General features: G+C 42.9%; 1 protein-coding gene and 1 long non-coding RNA gene across 2 annotated transcripts in view; one reads left to right on the plus strand and one right to left on the minus strand.

Moving 5' to 3' along the window:
* The window catches only part of LOC138771243 (uncharacterized), a 24,463-nt gene continuing 4,546 nt past the window's right edge, over positions 1-19,917 (plus strand). Inside the window, exons 1-3 of the long non-coding RNA XR_011359572.1 lie at positions 1-224; positions 496-548; positions 19,541-19,708. This is a non-coding gene — a long non-coding RNA (uncharacterized lncRNA). The remainder of the gene's footprint in view (positions 225-495; positions 549-19,540; positions 19,709-19,917) is intronic.
* The window catches only part of SUSD6 (sushi domain containing 6), a 27,476-nt gene continuing 21,117 nt past the window's right edge, over positions 13,559-19,917 (minus strand). The window contains exons 3-6 of the mRNA XM_069950820.1: positions 16,406-16,603; positions 16,180-16,318; positions 15,605-16,032; positions 13,559-14,433 (exon numbers count right to left, since the gene is read on the minus strand). Of these exons, the coding sequence (XP_069806921.1) occupies positions 14,408-14,433; positions 15,605-16,032; positions 16,180-16,318; positions 16,406-16,603 (791 nt within the window). The 3' untranslated portion in view covers positions 13,559-14,407. The remainder of the gene's footprint in view (positions 14,434-15,604; positions 16,033-16,179; positions 16,319-16,405; positions 16,604-19,917) is intronic.

Here is a 19,917-nt window from a genome sequence, read left to right on the forward strand (position 1 = left end):
TTTCTTTATTGTATACGAGGAGTTTGGTCTCTGAGACAGCTGTTATCCATGGATGCATGTTGAATGTTATCCTTGTAGCTTGTTCCAAAAGAAAATTCTAAGACAGGGGGGCAGAAAAAGCAGGTTCCTCGGGTGCAAGACTGCCTCCATCTCACACTAGGAGTCAGACCTGACTAGGAGAAGCCAGAACTGCATCTGCTGAGGACAGCATGCAAGCAGGACAGGTGAGTATGAAATACTACACATAGGGGCATGGTATATTATGCCTAACTAAGTATATTAAATATCATCCAGCGCTACAAAAACATGGCCACTTTTCCCCCTCTCTTGTCTCCAGATTGGGTGGGGTTTTTAAACTCAGTTCCATTGAAGTAAATGGAGCTTAATTGCAAACCACACCTGAACTGGAGACAAGAGAGGGGGGAAAGTGGCTATGTTTTTGTAGCGCTGGATAACCCCTTTAAGGGACAATTTTCTGCCCATTTTGTCTTTTAGAGAGACGCTTGATGGACGGCACAGCTCCCTGGCACATCCCAGAACATCTACTGGTAAGTATTACTGGTACACACCGCAGAAAGGACAGCGGAGAGGGACACTGATCATGGGGGGGAGACTGGTCATTTTAGGGGCCATGTAACTAGGTGATGTTTATAAGACTGATCTGTACAGGACACAGATGACATTAGTGATGGCGGCCAAGGACATCTGTGAGAAAAAGTGTAATCTCCAAGACACAGCAGCCAATAACCTGTAGTGTTATATGGCCGCCATTCAGATCATACACAGCTCTCTAATCTGTTCCATAGAGTAATATGGGGGTGTCTGCAGCCTCCTCAGTGATAGATTGTGCTGCTCTATACAGACTGGATATTACAAAGTATAGGGGGAGTTATCAAGTAGCCTAACAGTAACAATGTCCTTGGTTGCCCTTAGCAACCAATCACAGCTCAGCTTTATTTTTACCAAAGCTCATGAAAGCTTGAAAGCTGAGCTGTGATTGGTTGCTATGGTCAACAGAGGACACTCCTACTGTAAGACTGCATGATAAATGTCCATCATCCCAATATGTGCCAATAATGTGTAGAGGCCTGGGGCGGCCTTGGCTGGGAAGGGCGCCAGAAGGGCCCGTGTTAGGGGGCTGAGGAGGTCCTGGGAAGGGTGCTGGGAGAGTCCACATTAGGGGGCCGGGGCGGGCCTGGGCTGGCAAGAGCACCGTGAGGGTCTGCATTAGGGGGCTGAGGTGAACCTAGGCTGGCAAAGGCGCCAGGGGGGTCCGCGTTAGGGGGCTTCCCTGGGCTGGGAATGGCGCCGGAAGGGTTCGCTTTAGGGGGCTGGGGCGGGCCTGGGCTGGGCAGGGCACGGGAGGGCCTGCATTAGGGGCCTGGGCTTAAAATGGTGCTAAGGATAGTCTGCATTATAGCAAAGGACAGGATGGGTAATCGGGTTAGGGTGGAGGGGCTCCCTCATGGTGCCTTCACCTTGACGTGGTGAGGGAGCTTGCGTGCCTTGGTGATCCAATGAGCTAAGCTGGTGGGAGTAATACTCCTGGCGGGGTCACCCGTGCCAGACAGGTCAATGGGGAGAGGCCAGACTAAGCAAAAGAAAGGGCTGGTATCCTAGAAATAAAAAATAAAAAAAATACAATGGACATATACTATCAACAATACATCTAGCACTCTCACTACACATATCAGTCAGCAGGACAAACAAAACACATTGCTATTCTCATCTGCAAGCAGGAGACGGCAGGACCCCTGCACCTAAGATTCCTGTCCACCACTAAGCTCTGTCTGCATTCCTGCTAAGCCTCACCCCTTTGGTATGCCCCACCCCACCCCACCTTTGCATTAGGGCCCTATTCCACCGGACGATTATCGTTCGCATAATCGTTAACGATTAACAATCTCAGATGACCGCTATTGCGAAAGACCTGAAAACGTTCACTCATTTCCATGGAACGATAATCGTTACTTATGATCGTATTTGCGATCGTTTTTTTTCGTTATTTCTTCGCTATTGCGTTCGTATCTACTGCAAACGTCCGAACGACGTCTTATTTAATGTGAACAATTTGCAAACGTTTTGCGAACCAGCAACGATAAAAATAGGTCCAGGTCTTATAAAGCGATCAACGATTTCTTGTTCGGTCGTTAATCGTTAACTGCATTTCAACCGAACGATTATCGTTTAGATTCGAACGATTTAACGATAATCTGAACGATAATCGTCCGGTGGAATAGGGCCCTTAGGCCCTTGGGTTTTAAACTAAATTGCTCTTCTGATTGTTACCCCTGCCCTGACCAGTACTGATAAGGAGACTCCTTTTCTGAAAGACTTGAGATTTTTTTTACTAGAAGTAAATTACAAATCTTTGGCACTTTCTGGCACCAGTCAATTTGAAAGAAAATTTTTTGGGTGAACTACCCTGTTAAGTCCACTAGATGGCCACCTTTTTCTGTTTTTTTTGGTCCCTTACGTTTCACTACTACTTGGTGCCAGGATGACCACTGTAAGGGCCCTATTACACGTACGATTATCGTTTGAACGATAATTGTTCCGTGTAAATGCAGCATTAGGGTCAATTTACACAGAAAGATTATCTGACAGATTATCTGCCAAAGATTTGAAGCCAAAGCCAGGAGTGGATTTAAAAAGAGGAGAAATCTCAGTCTTTCCTTTATGACCTGATCTCTGTTTATAGTCTGTTTCTGGCTTTGGCTTCAAATCTTTGGCAGATAATCTGGCAGGTTATCTTTCTGTGTAAATGGACCCTTATGCTGGGTTTACACAGAACGATTATCGTGCGAATTTGCGTGATAACGTTCGAATTAGAACGATAATCGTACGTGTAAACGCAGCGAACAATCGCACGACGAGCGAGAAATCGTTCATATAGATCTTTTAACTTGTTCTTAAATCGTCGTTCGCAAAAAATTCACAGATCGTTCCGTGTAGACAGTCGTTCACTGATTTTAACTATGTGCGAGATAGGCTCAAGCGATCGCAAAACGATCGCATAACGAATTTTCTGTACGATATATCGTTCCATCTAAACGCTGATCGTTATAAAAGAAAAATCGTTACTTAGAAATCGTTAATCGTACGATTGGGCGAATTATCGCTCCGTGTAAACCCAGCATTAAGGTGCGTTTACACAGAAAGATTTATCTGACAGATTTTGGAAGCCAAAGCCAGGAATGGATTTAAAAAGAGGATAGATCCCAGTCTTTCCTTTATGACCTGATCCCTGTCTATAGTCTGCTCCTGGTTTTGGCTTCAAAGATCTGTCAGATAAATCTGTCTGTGTAAACGCACCATTTGTTGAGAATATTGTATCTTGAATTCAGAACTTTATCAATGAAAAGACCAATCTGATTGGTTGTATCTTCCAGCCATGGGTCTGGATGATCCGTGTTTTGAGTATGGTTTTAAGTTACGATGGTCCAGGGCAGACCACTGTATGTTCTCGTCTCCCCCTCTGCTGCAGTTATTTACCAGCTGATGTTATTCATATTAGACACAGAAACTACATTCACACAGAGCAAAAGGGGCGAAATATTTCCACCTGAAATCAACTGACACTGAATTCCGAGCAGAATATAAGCAGAATGTAAGCAGAATCCCTGCGTATTCCGCCAGGAAAGTGTTCAGCTCGTAATCAGCTCTTGACAAATTCAGCGCGGATACTCGAGGAATCCGCATGTATTCAGCGCTGAAATTCAGCGAGTATTTGGCGAGTAAACTATACCAGAATATATACTAGAATCCTCCTCCCCCCCTTTTTTCCCCATTTCCGCGCTGATTCAGCGCGTAATTTCCGCTTGTATTACGCTTGTATTCCGCGCTGAAACAGAAAATCAGAGCCCCATTGGTTTGTATAGGCTTCCGCTAGTGGAAGAATGAACATGTTCATTCTTCTGGCGGAAAGCGGATTAGTTCAGTGCGGAAATTCCACCGTGTGAACTGCAGAGCAGAATTTCCATTCAACACAATGGAAATTAGCTCTGCATCTATTTTAACAGCCGAAATTTCAGTGCTGATTCAGCGCAGAAATTCAGCTGCTTTTGCTCAGTGTGAACGAGCCCTTACTCTTACACTGCTGGGACTGCACCTACGCTTTCTAAAACAACAAAAAAAGAAACGCTAAAAATATTATATGTGATACTATAAGGTGAAAGTTGTCTGTCTGACTTATAAGGGTACAAACACACAGAGCAGATACGCAGCAGATTTGATACTGTGTTCAGTTATTTAGATCTAATCTGCTGCGTATCTGCTGCTTATCTGCTGCGTGTCGCAGCAGTAAATACGCAGCGTATATGCCGTGTGTGTACCTCTCCAGTTGTTGTAGAACTACAGAATGCATCTTAGGGCCCTGTTATATGGCCCAATGTGCTGTGAACAAGCACCTATCTTGTAGAATGTAATTTATTAAAGGGGTTATCCAGGACTAGAAAAGGCAAAACTACTTTCTTGCAAAACAGCACCACCCCTGTCATCAGGTTGTGTATGGTATTACAATTCAGCTCCATTCACTTAAATGGAACTGAGCTGCAAATCCACACCCAAACTGAGGACAGAAGAGGTGTTGTTTCTGGAAGAAAGCGCACATGTTTTCCAAGCTTGGATAACCCCTTTTAAAGAGTTATTTACAGGGCTTGACTATTGTGTAAGGAGGGTAGCATAAACTATTGCTGCATTGTTCTTCCACTCCTCCCCTTGCTGGTATCATTTGTCGGCCATGTGTCACCTATTACACAGGGAGATCTGGCTGTGGCAGAACAGCTCACCGATTGGCTGCGTGAGACGTCAGCGACTCCGCAGAATGAAAATCCACTGTGAGAACACAGAGCCATAGGCCATGACGGTACAGAGTATTGCAGCAGATACTGCACGTGTGACTCTACCCTTATGGTATTGTCTAGACTAAGAAAAACATGTCCACTTTCTTCCAGAAACAGCACCTCTCCTGTCCTCAGTTTGGGTGGGGGTTTCCAGCTCAGTTCCATTCAGGTGAATAGGAGCTGGATTGAAATACCACACACAACCTGAGGACGGCGGTGGTTCTGTTTTTGCAAGAAAGTATTTGTCAGAGACCAGGAAGCGGCCGGGAACCGGGCACCGGAGCGCCGCAATGCAGGACCCGCCGCTAAAACCGCGGAGGTGAGTGGACATCTTTTCAGCCACCTCCTCCCCGGCTACATCTAAAAATAGCCCCCACGCTGGATAACCCCTTTAAATGTCAGGTGAAATACAACTCTCCATTTATCCGTCTATGCCAAGAAAAAGTAAAATAAAATAGACCAATCATTATTTCCAGATAGCAGTCACCCATATATATGAAGGAAGTAATGCTGCATTTACACGAAGCGATAATTCGCCCAATGGATCATTTAACAATTCTGAAGCAATGATTTGGTTTTTATAACAATCAGCGTTTAGACGAATAAATCGTTAGAAAATTAGTAAGAAAACTCGTTATTGCAATCGTTTTTAAGATTGCTTAATCTTTGAAAGACTGTTTACACGAAGCGATCTGCAAATTTTTAGCTAACGACGATTTGAGAACATGTTGAAAGATCAAAATGAACAATTTCTCGCTCGTCGCTTTATCGTTTGCGGTGTTTACACGGAACGATTTTCGCTCAAAGGCGATCGTTATTGCGAAAATTCAAATGATAATCGTTTTGTGTAAACTCAGCAGAATTGGTGGCTGATTCAGAGGCTATCACATTGGCTGGGGTCTGACACCTGGCACCCTCAGCTGTTTGATGAAGCCACAGCACTTATGTAAGTGGATCCTGGCTGCTCAGGGTTGGTGGGATCTGCAGTTGGCAGACAGCATCTGTCATGTATGGAGCAGGCTCTGCTCCTGGACCCGCGCTATATTTATTCCCCAATATGTACATGTCAGGAAGGTGTTGCAGCATTAATGTAATTTTTTTTTTTATTGACATGGCAGAAATCTGTAAAAATTTGGTTGGGGTATGGGCGCTTACACCTAGATTGTTTGCTAGAATGAGTGGGGAGAAATGCTCTACTAAGCAGTGCAAAGATAGGTGAGTGACGTGTAGCCTACCTGTTCTCTTTTCTCCTTCTATAGATCAGTGTGGGTACAAGCACCCAGACCCCCAAACTTTCCAAATCTCTTTGTCAAGTTTATCTTTTTTATATAATTAACACTTCCAGGGCCATTTCTAATGGTGCGTTTACACAGACAGGTTTATTTGGCAGATTTTTGAAGCCAAAGTCAAGAATAGATTTGAGAAAAGGAGAAATCCCAGTCTTTCCTTTATGACCTGTTCTCTGTGCATAGTCTGTTCCTGGCTTTGGCTTAAAAAATGTGTCAGATAAATCTGTCTGTGTAAACGCACCATTAGGGCTGATGATTTTAGGTCAGTACCTAAAGACATGATCAGCCGATGATCATTCTGATCAGCTGATCATTGTCTTTATTACACAGTGCGATGATCTGCATAATCCGCCTGATCGGTCAGATTATTGCTCCGTGTATTAGGGCCCTAAGACTCTAGCAGAAGGCAGGGATCTGTGCAAGAATGTATTTGCCTTCAGTGTAAGGGTACAAACACACGCGGCATATACGCTGCGTATTTACTGCTGCGATACGCAGCAGATAAGATCTAAATAACTGAACACAGTATCAAATCTGCTGTGTGTGTTTGTACCCTAAGGGTACGTTCACACTTACCAGATCCGCAGCGTATTTTCTGCAGCAGATCTTATTTAAATAACTGAACACAGCATCAAATCTGCACCGGATCTGCTGCAGATCTGCTGCGGATACTGTAGGTGTGAACGCACCCTAAGGTAACATTCTGGCCCCATCTGCTCAGACTAGTCTGTTTTCTATTCAGAAGCATTTCCTTCATTGATTTTCTCTTTTCAATCTTCCTGTTCTATGAGATTCTATTGCCATCCTTTTTGTTAAGTGACTACAGGAATACATCTGTCATATAGCAAAATGTCAGGTTGACATGGGTTATAAGAGGTGTCATGACTCCTACTGTTACATGACAGTCCCCCGCTTTATTACGCATTGTGAAAATAAATAAATCCATTCTGACCAAGGAGCAGTCAGCAGACAGTCTAACTGCTCAGACACACCTAACAAAACACTGCCTACAGTCCACAGTCAGATGAAAGTACAACTTAAAGGGGTACTCCAGTGACATTTTTCTGTTTAAATCAACTGGTGTCAGAAAGTTATACAGATTGGTATTGTACTTTCATTTTAAAATCTCAGGTCTTCCAGTACTTATCAGCTGCTGTACGTCCTGCAGGAAGTGATGTGTTCTTTCCAGTCTGACACAGTGCTGCCACCTTTGTCCATGTCAGGAACTATCCAGAGCAGAAGAGGTTTTCTATGGGGATTTGCTGCTGCTCTGGACAGTTCCTGACACAGACAGGGGTAGCAGCAGAGAGCTGATAAGTAATCGATCTGGAGGAAAAAATGTTGATCCAGAGTACCCCTTTAAGTACTTGTTTTTAATCCAGACAGGAAAAACTGGCTAGTCAAGAGAGGCAACCATTCCTCAAGGCCTGTCCTCTGTTACCACTTTGTTGGCTTTAGTTGAAGTTAGTGCCCAGTTGCTTACACCTCTCAACTGTACTCTTAGGGGGAGATTTATCAAACATGGTGTAAAGTGACACTGGCTCAGTTGCCCCTAGCAACCAATCAGATTCCACCTTTCATTCCTCACAGACTCATTGGAAAATGAAAGGTGGAATCTGATTGGTTGCTAGGGGCAACAGGGCCAGTTTCACTTTACACCCTCCCCCTTAGTCTAAGTTCAGTGAACTTTGCAGCATCAATGCTCTACGGCATTCAAAGACTATAAAACTGCTCAAAGAGCAACTGTTTAAACGAACTGTGACCAAACCTTTACTATCGCCTGCAAGCCTTGTACTTTACAGCCTGAGTCATCTCAGTTTTTACCCGTATTGTTACACAGACTGTCACAGACAGACAGGCCTTGTTCCTGCATTTTGCATCACTAAAACGGCTAAGTTTATATTACACAAGGGACATTGTGTTAGCAGCACCACCACCCAGCCATGTGACATCACAGAGGAACTACACCATCAGTCATATTTATGTCTGAATACTTTGTACTCCACACTGTGCTTCATGAGGTCAAAGTTTCCATTTGGTGTAAGGGTGTAGTCACATGTGCTGGTTTTATCATGTTTATTTTTAGTCACACTTTTTATAATTTTTTTCCCGTCCACAAATTTATATACGTTCATTTATTTCTGTAACTGAAGTGTGTTGGCTATTGGATGTGTGCTCTTACATCGAGCATGGCGACATCAGGGCCAAATATTTCAGAATATAACCTATTAAGGTCCCCTTTGCACGTCTGGTAACTTTATCCAGATATCTCATCAGAAAATCTGGAAGAATTTTTGGACCCATAGGATTCTATTGGACATGGATGCCCTTTTCTAAAGGGTATCCGTGCCAGAAAATATAGGACGTGAACTATATTTGTCCGGAATTCCAGCAAGGATGACCCATAGAACCCAATGGGGGCATCCAAAATTCCAAACAGCTCTGGATTCACATCCGCAATTTGTCTGGAATTCCAGATGCATTACGTGGCAGCCCAGACCAGCGCATGCAGGAGTGCATACAGTTAAATGCAGCATTGGGATTGACCGGACTGGGAGCCATTGGCTCTTGCCCCAGTCAATCAATCTTGTGGCCATTCATGCACAAGCACAGCCAGAAGAGCCAAGGGTAGAGACTGGCCGGGAACACTGCTGCAACCTGGAGCAGGTAAGTATGATCTCCCACTCTGTTTTTACGAAAATAATTTTTGGCTGGAAACTGGCTACAACTGCAAGTTTATTATTTTCCCACACCCGCCTGGCTTCATGACTATTATTTTGGTGGGACTTCTCCTTTAAAACTTAAAGGAGAAGTACGGCAAAGGTATTGTATCGCTCCCCAAAAGTTATACAAATCACCAATATACACTTATTACAGGCAATGCTTATAAAGTGCTTTCTTCCCTGCACTTACTACTACCTCAAGGCTTCACTTCCTGGATAACATGGTGATGTCACTTCCTAGATAACATGGTATCGCAACCTGACTCCCAGAGCTGTGCAGGCTGTGGCTGCTGGAGAGGATGATGGCAGGGGGACACTGAGGGACACAGGGCACTGAGCATCCCTCTGCCATCATCCTCTCCAACAGTCACAGCCTGCACAGCTCTGGGAGTCGGGTCGTGACATCACCATGTTATCCAGGAAGTGACATCACCATTTTATCCAGGAAGTGACATCACCATTTTATCCAGGAAGTGAAGCCTTGATGCAGTAGTAAGTGCAGGGAAAAAAGCACTTTATTAGCAATCCCCGTAATAAGTGTATATCAGTGATTTGTATAACTTTTGGGGGACAATACAATACTTTAATAAAAATTTTCCCCGGACTTCTTTAAAAAACACCTCAAACCTATAGGGTCTGTAAGAACTAGAGAGTGTATGGTTTATCAGTGGTATGCTGAAAATTATGCATCAGCTCTGTTATTCACATAAAGAACATTGGGACAGATGGATTTTATTACCTTTCTATAAGCAATATGTGGTCATTTCACAATGTGGTCTTCGGCAGCTTCACAGCTCATCTGAAAAAGATCTGAAGTTCTTTTCTTTATGATTGAATGTCTTCAGTGCTTTTACTTGATGTCCATTTCCTGAGCCGCATATGTCCAGTGGATGTCTGCCAATCACCCCCACACAGAAACCAATGCCTTAAAGAGCTTGTCCCATGAACAAAAGTACTATTTAGATCACAGTAGTTGAAGTGATGCCACAATCTGTGGTTTAAAAAAAAAAATAAAAAATAATATGCTGCTGTACTGAGATAATCACTATGCAATAGAGTGCCTGCTGTTTCTATTGTCTGTCCTAGTGATTCTTTAGCTAGTTGAAAGTATGTGCACTCCAATTTTACAACAGCAGGACCCTCATAATAGTATCACATTGATCCCACAAAAGCTGCTACTCATGTCTACCCCTTACCAACTTCTGTGGGATCAATGCACTGGAGTAAAGCTGGGCATACATTTTAGACCATGTCAACAGAACCCACCGATATAGTCAGGAAGAGCCAACCATCTTGGGTACAGTGGCTTTCTGACTGATCCCTTATTGCAGGGATGGGGAACCTTCGGCCCTCCAGCTGTTGCAAAACTACTATTCCCATCATGCCTGGGCAGCCAAAGCTATTGCCGCAATTCTCACAGAAGCAGAGAAACTGGGATCATAGGCAGCGCAGTCACTCTGTGGAAGCAAATATGGAAGTCGGTCAGGAGATCTTCACAAGGACCACATCCACAGTTGTGTTTTTCTGCAACACATTTTGGTCCACTAAAGTAGCAGAGTGACAACAGTGCCTATACCCACTGCTAAATGGTACAACACATATTGCCCAGTCAAATACACGGACATACACAAGGCACTGTAAGAGTATTAGAGAGAATCTAATTTTTTTTTCTAAATAAGTTGTGGAATTGCTTAATTTTCATTATGTTCATAAATACTTTTGTTCAGAGGAAATCCCTTTAAAAAGCAACGAGAATTGCTTTTTGGAAAGCTGAACAAAGTTCTAATTAGCAATTTGGTGTCACCCTTTGAAGAGGTTATTATACGCCAAGAAAATAAGTCTTAGGGTATGTTCACACTGAACAAAATCTGCGGAATCCCGCCTGCCTCAGTGTCAAACGGTGTGTTTATGGAAGGGCTTGCACACCTCCACTCTCTGCACAATGAATAGACATGTAAATTGTTGGAGTGGAGAGAGGAGGTGCGCAAGCCCTCCCATAGACACACAGTTTGACGCTGAGGCAGGTGGGATTCTGCAGCAGACAGTTCAGCTGCGGAATTCCGCCAATTTTGCTCACTGTGAACTATGGCTTATTTTCTTGGCGTACCTCGTAAAGGGGGTTATGCTACCATTATAAGTTCTGAGGATAGGGGGCTAGCTGTCTGATTATCTGGATATACATGTAATATAACAGAAGAGAACAAAAACACTGTACAAAGTTTAATTTTAAAAGAAACTTTTTTTTTATTATTTAGAAATGCAGTTATATACATAGAACAATTAAAATTAAATTACTTTGTACAAATATTAAAATATTATCTTCAGCCCCACAGCAATGTCCAGGGTGACAGTCAGAGCGGAGGAAATAAAGCTGTGATTTATTTATAATGTGTCATTCTGGCACCAGAAGGGGTTTACAAGCCCTGTACATCTGCATGCAGTGCCCCATACTATACAACACAGGGTGTCTGCATGTAACGCCCGGCAGACAGTATAGCGGCTGGATGACCATCTATCAACGTTTTTCATGTGATGCTCAAGGCTCTAACCTGGTTTCCTTAGATCGGGGGTGGAAATTCAGATAACCTGATATGTGAAGGCATTGTTCACCACCCCAACAAAGGAAAATGAAGACATGAAGACCCCCCCACAATTTAAAGTAAAGCCTTAGTTACGGTTGCAGAGGAGTCTTCTGAAGGTTATTTACAAGCTGCTGAGTGACTGTGTAGGTCAAAGGGCCTTACACATGTAATATTACTGAGTATATTGCACATCTGATTGTGGGAAGGACGTCTACAGAGAGGAGAGTGAATGTGGCACAAGAGAAATCAACTTGTCATCTACATGCAGTATAGGCAGCCAGCTATATACCTGTCAATTTCTTTTATAGAGTACATGAGGCACAATTGGGGAGATTCATTGATAGCCATAAATAACCAAACCTGAATATGGGTGGTGGGCACCACATCTGTCTTACTGTTGTACCTCTGACTGCTAATGTGAGGGGTGGTATTAAGACGGCAGTACAGGTAATCCAATAAAGCTTAACCCCCTACATATCATGTTCAATAGTGACCATCTAGCCAGTTTAACAGGGGAAGCCCAATGTTACATGACTGTGGGGTGCTGTGCAAATAAGATGGAAGTCAGGGAAAAAACTACAGTGTATTGTTTAAATAAAACAAGAATTAATAAAATACGTAACAAAAAAAAACCCCTCAAAAACATCCATTTAACACAAAAAAGTAGAAGAAAATATATAGTCAAAACTTGTCATTTATACTGCATCGTGAACTCTGTAGAAATGACCCACCCCACACCCCCCAAAAAAAAAAAAAATACAATAAAGGGATTGGCACTTATACTTATTTATTTCATTATTTCATTACAACAATCCGCCCTCCCCCCCCCCCCCCTAAAAAAAAAAGAAAAACAAAAGTTTTTGGTGTGTCAATACATTATATGTTACCATCGGAAGGAATTACTCGCCCCAATAATTTAAATGTTGCCAAAAATCTGAGTCTGGAAGGTAATTGTTATTGTGTTCAATAACATGTAGACAAGGCCTATTTGTTAGTATCAGGCTTTATTGAAAGGATCCCTGACCCCCTGGCAGAGGTATCATAGGCTGTGCAGGACAGTCTACCTAATCTTCCCCAATGTGCCTTATGCATCAATGATGGATGAGTGACAGGCTACATTGTCAATAGCTTCCACTGCATAGATGAGAGAGTTGCTAGTGACGGGATTGACTTTGCAATTTTTTTTTATTTTTAATTAAAAGGGAGGATGGTACTGTGGCACAAACGCATTTTGATCCCCCACAGTGCAGTCTCTGAATAGTCAACTTTATATTTGTGACATAACAGTAAAAAAAAAAGAAAAAAAAAAAAGAAGATGCCCCAAAAGCATACAAACACACACAAACATGAGCACACTAACATATACACACCCATACAAGCTCACTCAAGTACACAGGTCCTAAGTGTGCATGGGACATTAGTCTTGTGTAATAAACAATACACACTCTTATAAGACTCCAATCTCCTTATTTCATGAGTTCCTATATTCTCTTACACAATAACATCCAGGTCACCTCAATGAATATCTGGCTGCCTCCATGAACAGGATAGGGACATTGTGTGTTTAAAGCATTAACCTTCCTGCATAACAACCCCCACTGCTCTGTCACTACCCACTTGACCTCATCCCATTACCAACATAGCCTTTTCTATAGGATATCAAGCACAAAAGGGAACTCTCCTATAATATATCCAAACTTCAGTTATTTAAAGGGGAAGTATGTTTCAGGCATAGAATAACTTTACTGCTACAGGAGGCAAAATAATGCAGACACGATGCTGCATATACACTATGCTGTATACTCAAAGATCAAACGTCATATGATAAGCTGCTAAGCATATGTGCACTTTACTTTAAAACCCTGTAAAAATAAAGGAGGCGCTGAATATGCATCCAAGCCACCATTGTTTTCTGGGACATTAGACAAAACTACATGCCTGATTTTATTATTCAAAAACCACCATAATTTAGTAGGCAAATGTAATATTACCTAAATGCTATACTAAGTATCTGTATAAACCAGGGATGGGAAACCTTCGGCCCACCAGCTGTTGCAAAACTACAATTCCCATCATGCCTGGACAGCCAAAGCTTTAGCTTTGGCTGTCCAGGCATGATTGGAGTTGTAGTTTTGTAACAGCAGGAGATCAAAGGTTCCCCATCCTTGGTATAAACCAATAAGACAGGTAGCAGAACATTTCAAAATACTTCCCCTTTAAAAACAGCCTCACACTTCAAATCTTGACAGCAATATGTGTCAACCCAATGACAAGTCCCTAATCTACACCAGGCAGAGGATGCACGGGTGTGGTGGCACCACAACACAAAGGCAGATATAGTGAGTAAAAACCTCAAATTAAACGCATGGCATGGTCTGACTAGATGAACAATGGGTTTCTACAGGTCTCCAAACAAAAAACATATGAAATGCTGTCTGCTTTTTAGGCATATAGGGATGAAGAGGGGATCCCAGCCCTTTGCTGCACTGGACAAGAAAAGAAATATTGCACCGGACACTGTGCGTGTTGCCTACCGCGTTAGGGGACTCTTAGCGCCAGCCTGAGACAAAGGTCCTTTATAAGGAGCCATATATATGCTGTACATAGGAGTGTATGCCTTAAGGAAGCCAAGGGTATTCTGTGCGAGCGCTGAAACCAATGGGAAGGCCATAATTTGTAGGGATAAGTGCCAGGTAATGCAAGATCCAGCTCCCATCACAGGGGTATTCTTATATCTGTATATAGCCTATAATATAACACATACATATGAAATATATTTGTACACCTCTGCAAGCAAGGCTCAGACTATGCGCCCCCCGAGGTCTGCAGCTGGGGACACAATGTCTGCGCTCGGTGAGATGGTGAGGTGGGGGAGGCACAATTTGTCAGCTCCAGAGCTCCTGCGAATACAGGAAGTGCAGAGCAGGAAGATTGAAGGGATCCTGCATGGAGTCACAAGTCAGAGGTATTCAAGCTTCTTTCAGCAGAGGGATGTCTGAAAAAGAAATATATACAGAATTAAAAAGGAAAAAAAAACACATACTTCTATATAAGCAGCACAAAAGACAAGGTAAACAGAAACACTAACAGGAGGTGAATAAGGAAGTCAGAGAGAATAACCACTATAGAATAAATGCAGACGCTCTATATCACTATGGTGCCCAGAGAATACACTGCAAAACACACACATTCCACATGCAGCTCCTAAAAAGCCGAGACACATGCACAGCCGTATATAACATGCCAACACACACAGCCCACAAATCACCACCACACACATAATATGCTCGGACGCATCTCAGCTCTCTAATCTTGTACAGAATGTTCCCCCTCAAATACTGTATTTTTTTTAGATCCAACTTTCTGTATCAGGTACTGTCCTAAAATACTTATATAGCCAATAGAGCCTGGATACGGAGTGGCAAACATCAGAATTATGCAGAGAATTAAAAGGAGTCTACTCCTTTGCACTCTTATTTAGTTGACTAAATGATTTGTATACAGCAAGCTCCCCCTGCTGGTCACTACATGAAGCCAAAATTTAATTAATTAGTTATAGGAAGATCTGTATCGTAAACTAGGAGCTTGAACTGTTATAATAATATACAAAATAAACACACAGATAGAAGGCAACATAGCCCTCCTCTGCTGCCACCAATGGCACTGCTGAAAACTGCAGGGCTGCTCAAGCCCTGATCCCAGCACAGTTACATATTGCTAGTGCTGAGCCTCCCCTGGTGTCTATTCTAATGCATGTTAGCATTAGAATAGACATTAGTCTTGAGGAAGCTGCCTGAGTATGTAGCATTGCCGCTGTGGCAGCCTGTAGCAGAGCGAGTGGTGATCGATAGTTAACCCTGCTCACTCTGCCATGGATGTAGCGCTACTGACACAGACAGCTTCCCTAAGTGTAAAGTCAATCCCAATGCTAACATGTATGTGTAACTGCTCAAGCAGCATTGCAGTCCCCTTAAGCCAATGGTGGCAGCAGAGAGGCCATTTAATTCTCTAATGCTGCCATCTATGCAAAAAAAAATAAAAAAGTTACTATACACATTACTGGAAGCTGCAGTGCATGGCTCACAATCCTACAATTTAAAGGGATTAAGGTTAGAGACAAGTCTAGAAATTAGAACTATGAATCTTTACGATTTGGAACTACTCACCATCTGTGTAATCCTCAGAGGACAGGGACAGGAGACTCTGCACATCACTGCTTTCTGATTCTGCTCCTTCCCGTCCTAAAGTCCTGCTCTCTGCACCAGCGGCCCCCCACTGTGAAGTAGTCTGGTGGACCAGCACAGTCTCTGAGCGCTGTGTGCTCCCTGCTGGATACTGTGACGTGTTTGCCATAGTTTGGCCTGAGCCATGAACAGTCCCCATAGATTGTCCCCGGGTGTCTGAACGAGACACCTCCTGCTGTATATCTTGATCCTCCCCTGGTCCTTCAGATAACACTATCTGAACACGAGAGCTAGCAGAAGGGATACAGTTTCCTGCACTGCCATACACTGCTTCTTCGTAAGAAGGAAGGGCGACTTGTACACCATCAACCATGATGGACACTTGTTCTCCTGGCACACATGTATCACGTCTGTAAGAAACATGGAGGAAAACATTAGGATAAAAAAAATAAAAAAAATTTTTCATGGAAAAACAAAAGCCATCTACTTGTAAGCAGTTCATATTTCTCTATATTTACTAATACAGTAGGATACTAGCTGGTTGAGGAAAACCTTACCTGCTATGGTGAAAGGACTTGATCTTGGGCTGTAGTAGAACAAACAAGACGATAAGGAGCAATATCAAGGCCACTGAGCTAGCGGTTGAGGCAACGATTGAAAGTGTTGGGACCCCGAGGCTGGTATTTCTGTTGGTTTCTAAAGTAAAATGTAAAGAATTTATAACACCCCTCAACACATTGGAGCTGAAGAGGAAAACTCAGACAGACAGTCAGGAAGACTCACCTTGACTAAGTCGGCAGCTTACGCCCATAGGTGGGTTCCAAGCTCCATTTTTGCAGGTTAGGAATTTATAGTCTCCTTTTAACATATATCCCTCTGCACAGAAGTACTCTATAACACTACCGGAGGTGAAGGGCTTTTCACAGTGTGGAGGGTGGCATATGAATCCACCATTTTCTGGTTCTGGAGGTGGAGGGCATACTGTACGGGAAGAGAGAGAAGACGACATAAGAACTACATAATACTCTGTATGTATATTAAGAATTGCAGTGATTGGCATGTTGCCTACCCTATATTCTTGTACTTTACTGTTACCCTTCAATAAAAGTAAAAATAATAAAAATGTAAAAAAAAAACAAAAAAACAAAAAAACACTACATAATACTCAAAGCAATGTATACATGAAACAATCAGCAACAATAAGATTTTACCATAGAACCCATATTAGATGGCCCAAGCCGCACAGTAAAGGAGTGCCATCTCCTAGATGTGTGCTTGTTTACAGAGCCTATTACACGGCTCGATAATCATGTGGCCAGAGTTACATGATCACTAGGTTTACGTGGGATTGCACAAAAACCACCCCAAATTAGGTCCCTTTTACATGGGCCAATGCAGCGGCGCAAGCCAGCGCCGATCAAAGAGATCAGCACTTGTCTGTAGAGTAGGGATGGGGAACCTTTGGTCCTCCAGCTGTCGCATAACTACAATTCACATCTTGCCTGGACAGCCAAAGCGAAGCTGATGGGATGATGGGAATTGTAGTTTGCAACAGCTGGAGGGACGAAGGTTCCCCATCCCAGCTGTAGAGCCGTAAAGCGCCATCGTGATCGCTTAGGTGGCCGCGATATTCCCATTTACATGCTAAAATGTCTGTGCAATCTTCATTTTAATGGATGCACAAAAGATATTTGTCGTTCATCGATTTATCGCTGGTTCAATTATCGGCAGTAACCTGTTAATTGGCCTATGTTAAAAATAAAAATAAAAAATAAAAACGCGTAGTAAAGCCCTAGCCAATATGTTGGCAAATGTTCGGATGTTCCCACAGACCTACATAGTAAAAGAATAAATTAGAGTACAAAAACACAAAGCTATAAGCTATAGGTATAAAAACAAAGCTAAAAATCGTGCTTGTAGAATACACAGATGAAACAAGCAATGCGAACGGGAAGCCATGAGCAAGTCACGACAGGATGAGTGCAACAGATCTGTAATGTCTCATTGAGCAGATGGTGCGTTCCCTCAGGACCCCATATTTAGTGTGAACTGTCCACGTGGCTTGAACAGCTGAGAACACACAGGGATCTCTAGCAGAGGCTGCACAGACATGGGGCTTCTGAGGAGGACATTTATGTGGTCCCAGCAGCTGAGGCGGAACATCAATAACAGCAGGAAACCACACTGGTGAAAACATACCAGCTGAGGGGGCAGGGAAGGCGAGGGCAACAAGCCCAAAGAGAAGGGGAAAGAAAGAGCAAGCAGAGACACACCAAAAACACGAGTAATACGAGAAAATAGGCTTCTATCGCTGCAAGTAACCAAGCTAATGTGCCACCACCTATATAGAGATATATAACAATTCGCTCCACTTAACAAAAACGTAACATCTAGATTTGGTTTTACAGATTCAAGACGGATACTGGAACAAGATCTTTTTTTTTTTTCTTATCTGTATTTGTGGTACATTATTATTATTATTATGGGGGCTGCTATATGGCCTAAGCTGTTTTTAACAGCATTTAGGGACATGCCTTACGGCAAGCCTTAATGACTAAGGACCCTATTACACCACATGATTATCGGTCGTTGCGGGCGATAATCAGTTGGTGTAATAGCTCCTGTTAAAGGCAACGGTCGGCAGGCTGTCGTTCCAAGTAATAGGAGCAGCAGCAGACCGCCACTATCTCTTATGGGTTGCCCAGACCATCTAAAGATCATCCGGGGAGCCCCTCCTGCAGCTCCCCCACCCTTACCCCCTCGCTGTTTGTGCATGTAATAGAGCAGGAATGAAAGGGCCCTATTCCACTGGACGATTTTCGTTCGCATAATCGTTAACGATTAACAATCTCAAACGACCGCTATTGCGAAAGACCTGAAAACGTTCACTTATTTCCATGGAACGATAATCGTTACTTATGATCGTATTTGCGATCGTTTTTTCTTCGCTATTGCATTCATTTCTACTGCGAATGACATCTTATTCTATGCAAACGATTTGCGAACGTTTTGCGAACGAGCAACGATAAAAATAGGTCCAGGTCTTATAAAGCAATCAACGATTTCTCGTTCGGTCGTTAATCGTTAACTGCATTTCAACCGAACGATTATCGTTTAGATTCGAACGATTTAACGATAATCTGAACGATAATCATCTGGTGGAATAGGGCTCTAAGCTAGCACTGACCTGACAGACTGGCCCGTGTAATAGGGCCTCAACACAATGAACATCTCTAGATCCTATTGTTTATATGAGACGCATACAAGGAGAGGATGGTTGTGTTGTGAGCAACGTTGTGTACCTCTATCTTATTGATGCAAATGCTTTTAGAGCAGAGTGGTGGATGGTAATCTGGACTACAAGCTGCCAGCAATAAGAAGGAAAAAGTGGCATATGAGTAAGCAGGTTTAACAAAACATTTTTATCAGAGACCAATGGTTAAAGTGTTTTCATACCATACTAACTCTAAAGCAAGAATAAAAACTATGGGGGAGATTTATCAAACATGGTGTAAAGTGAAACTGGCTCAGTTGCCCCTAGCAACCAATCAGATTCCACCTTACATTTCTCACAGACTCTTAGGAAATGGTGGAATCTGATTGGTTGCTAGGGGCAACTGAGCCAGTTTCACTTACACCATGTTTGATAAATCTCCCCTCATATATCCACAGTCTTTAACAAAATGGCTGCTTGAAAATCTCTGAGGGGTTCTCTTGGAATACAAGATTTAGCAGTGAACTGGATGACCATGACACCTGCATGTTTCAAGTTGGACTGGTCAAAGCTCCAGTCCTCGCGTTTATTTAGACATATGCCAACACTGTAGACCCTGGGGGTTGCTAAAAAATTGTCGGGTAGACACTAAAAAAAGTATGAATTTATTCTGCTGTGATTTTTTCTGATCCTCCACTGCTCAGCCAATCACTGGGGCAGCAGTCACCCATCTCAGACAGCCATTGGCTAAGGAGACAGGTCCTATGCCAACCCGTGGTCACTGAAGCAGAAAACCAGAAGGAGCCACAACAGGACCTGCGAGGGACATCACACAGAAAAGCAGACAAGGCTGGCAGCAGAGGAACAGATGAGTAATGGCTATTTTTATTTTATTTCCTGTTGTCCAGATGACTTCTTAAACTACCGGATAACCCCTTTAAATATAGTCCATGATGTTAGCAATTGTATAGAGAGAAAAAAAAAAAAAACAGCATGAACTATAACATGGGTTATAAGAAATTACGCCACAATTCTGTACAAAACAGAATTTCAGCAGTGTGATGACAAACTTCCCCAACTA

Source organism: Dendropsophus ebraccatus, chromosome 13 (genome assembly GCF_027789765.1).
Source record: "Dendropsophus ebraccatus isolate aDenEbr1 chromosome 13, aDenEbr1.pat, whole genome shotgun sequence".
Lineage (NCBI taxonomy): Eukaryota > Metazoa > Chordata > Amphibia > Anura > Hylidae > Dendropsophus > Dendropsophus ebraccatus.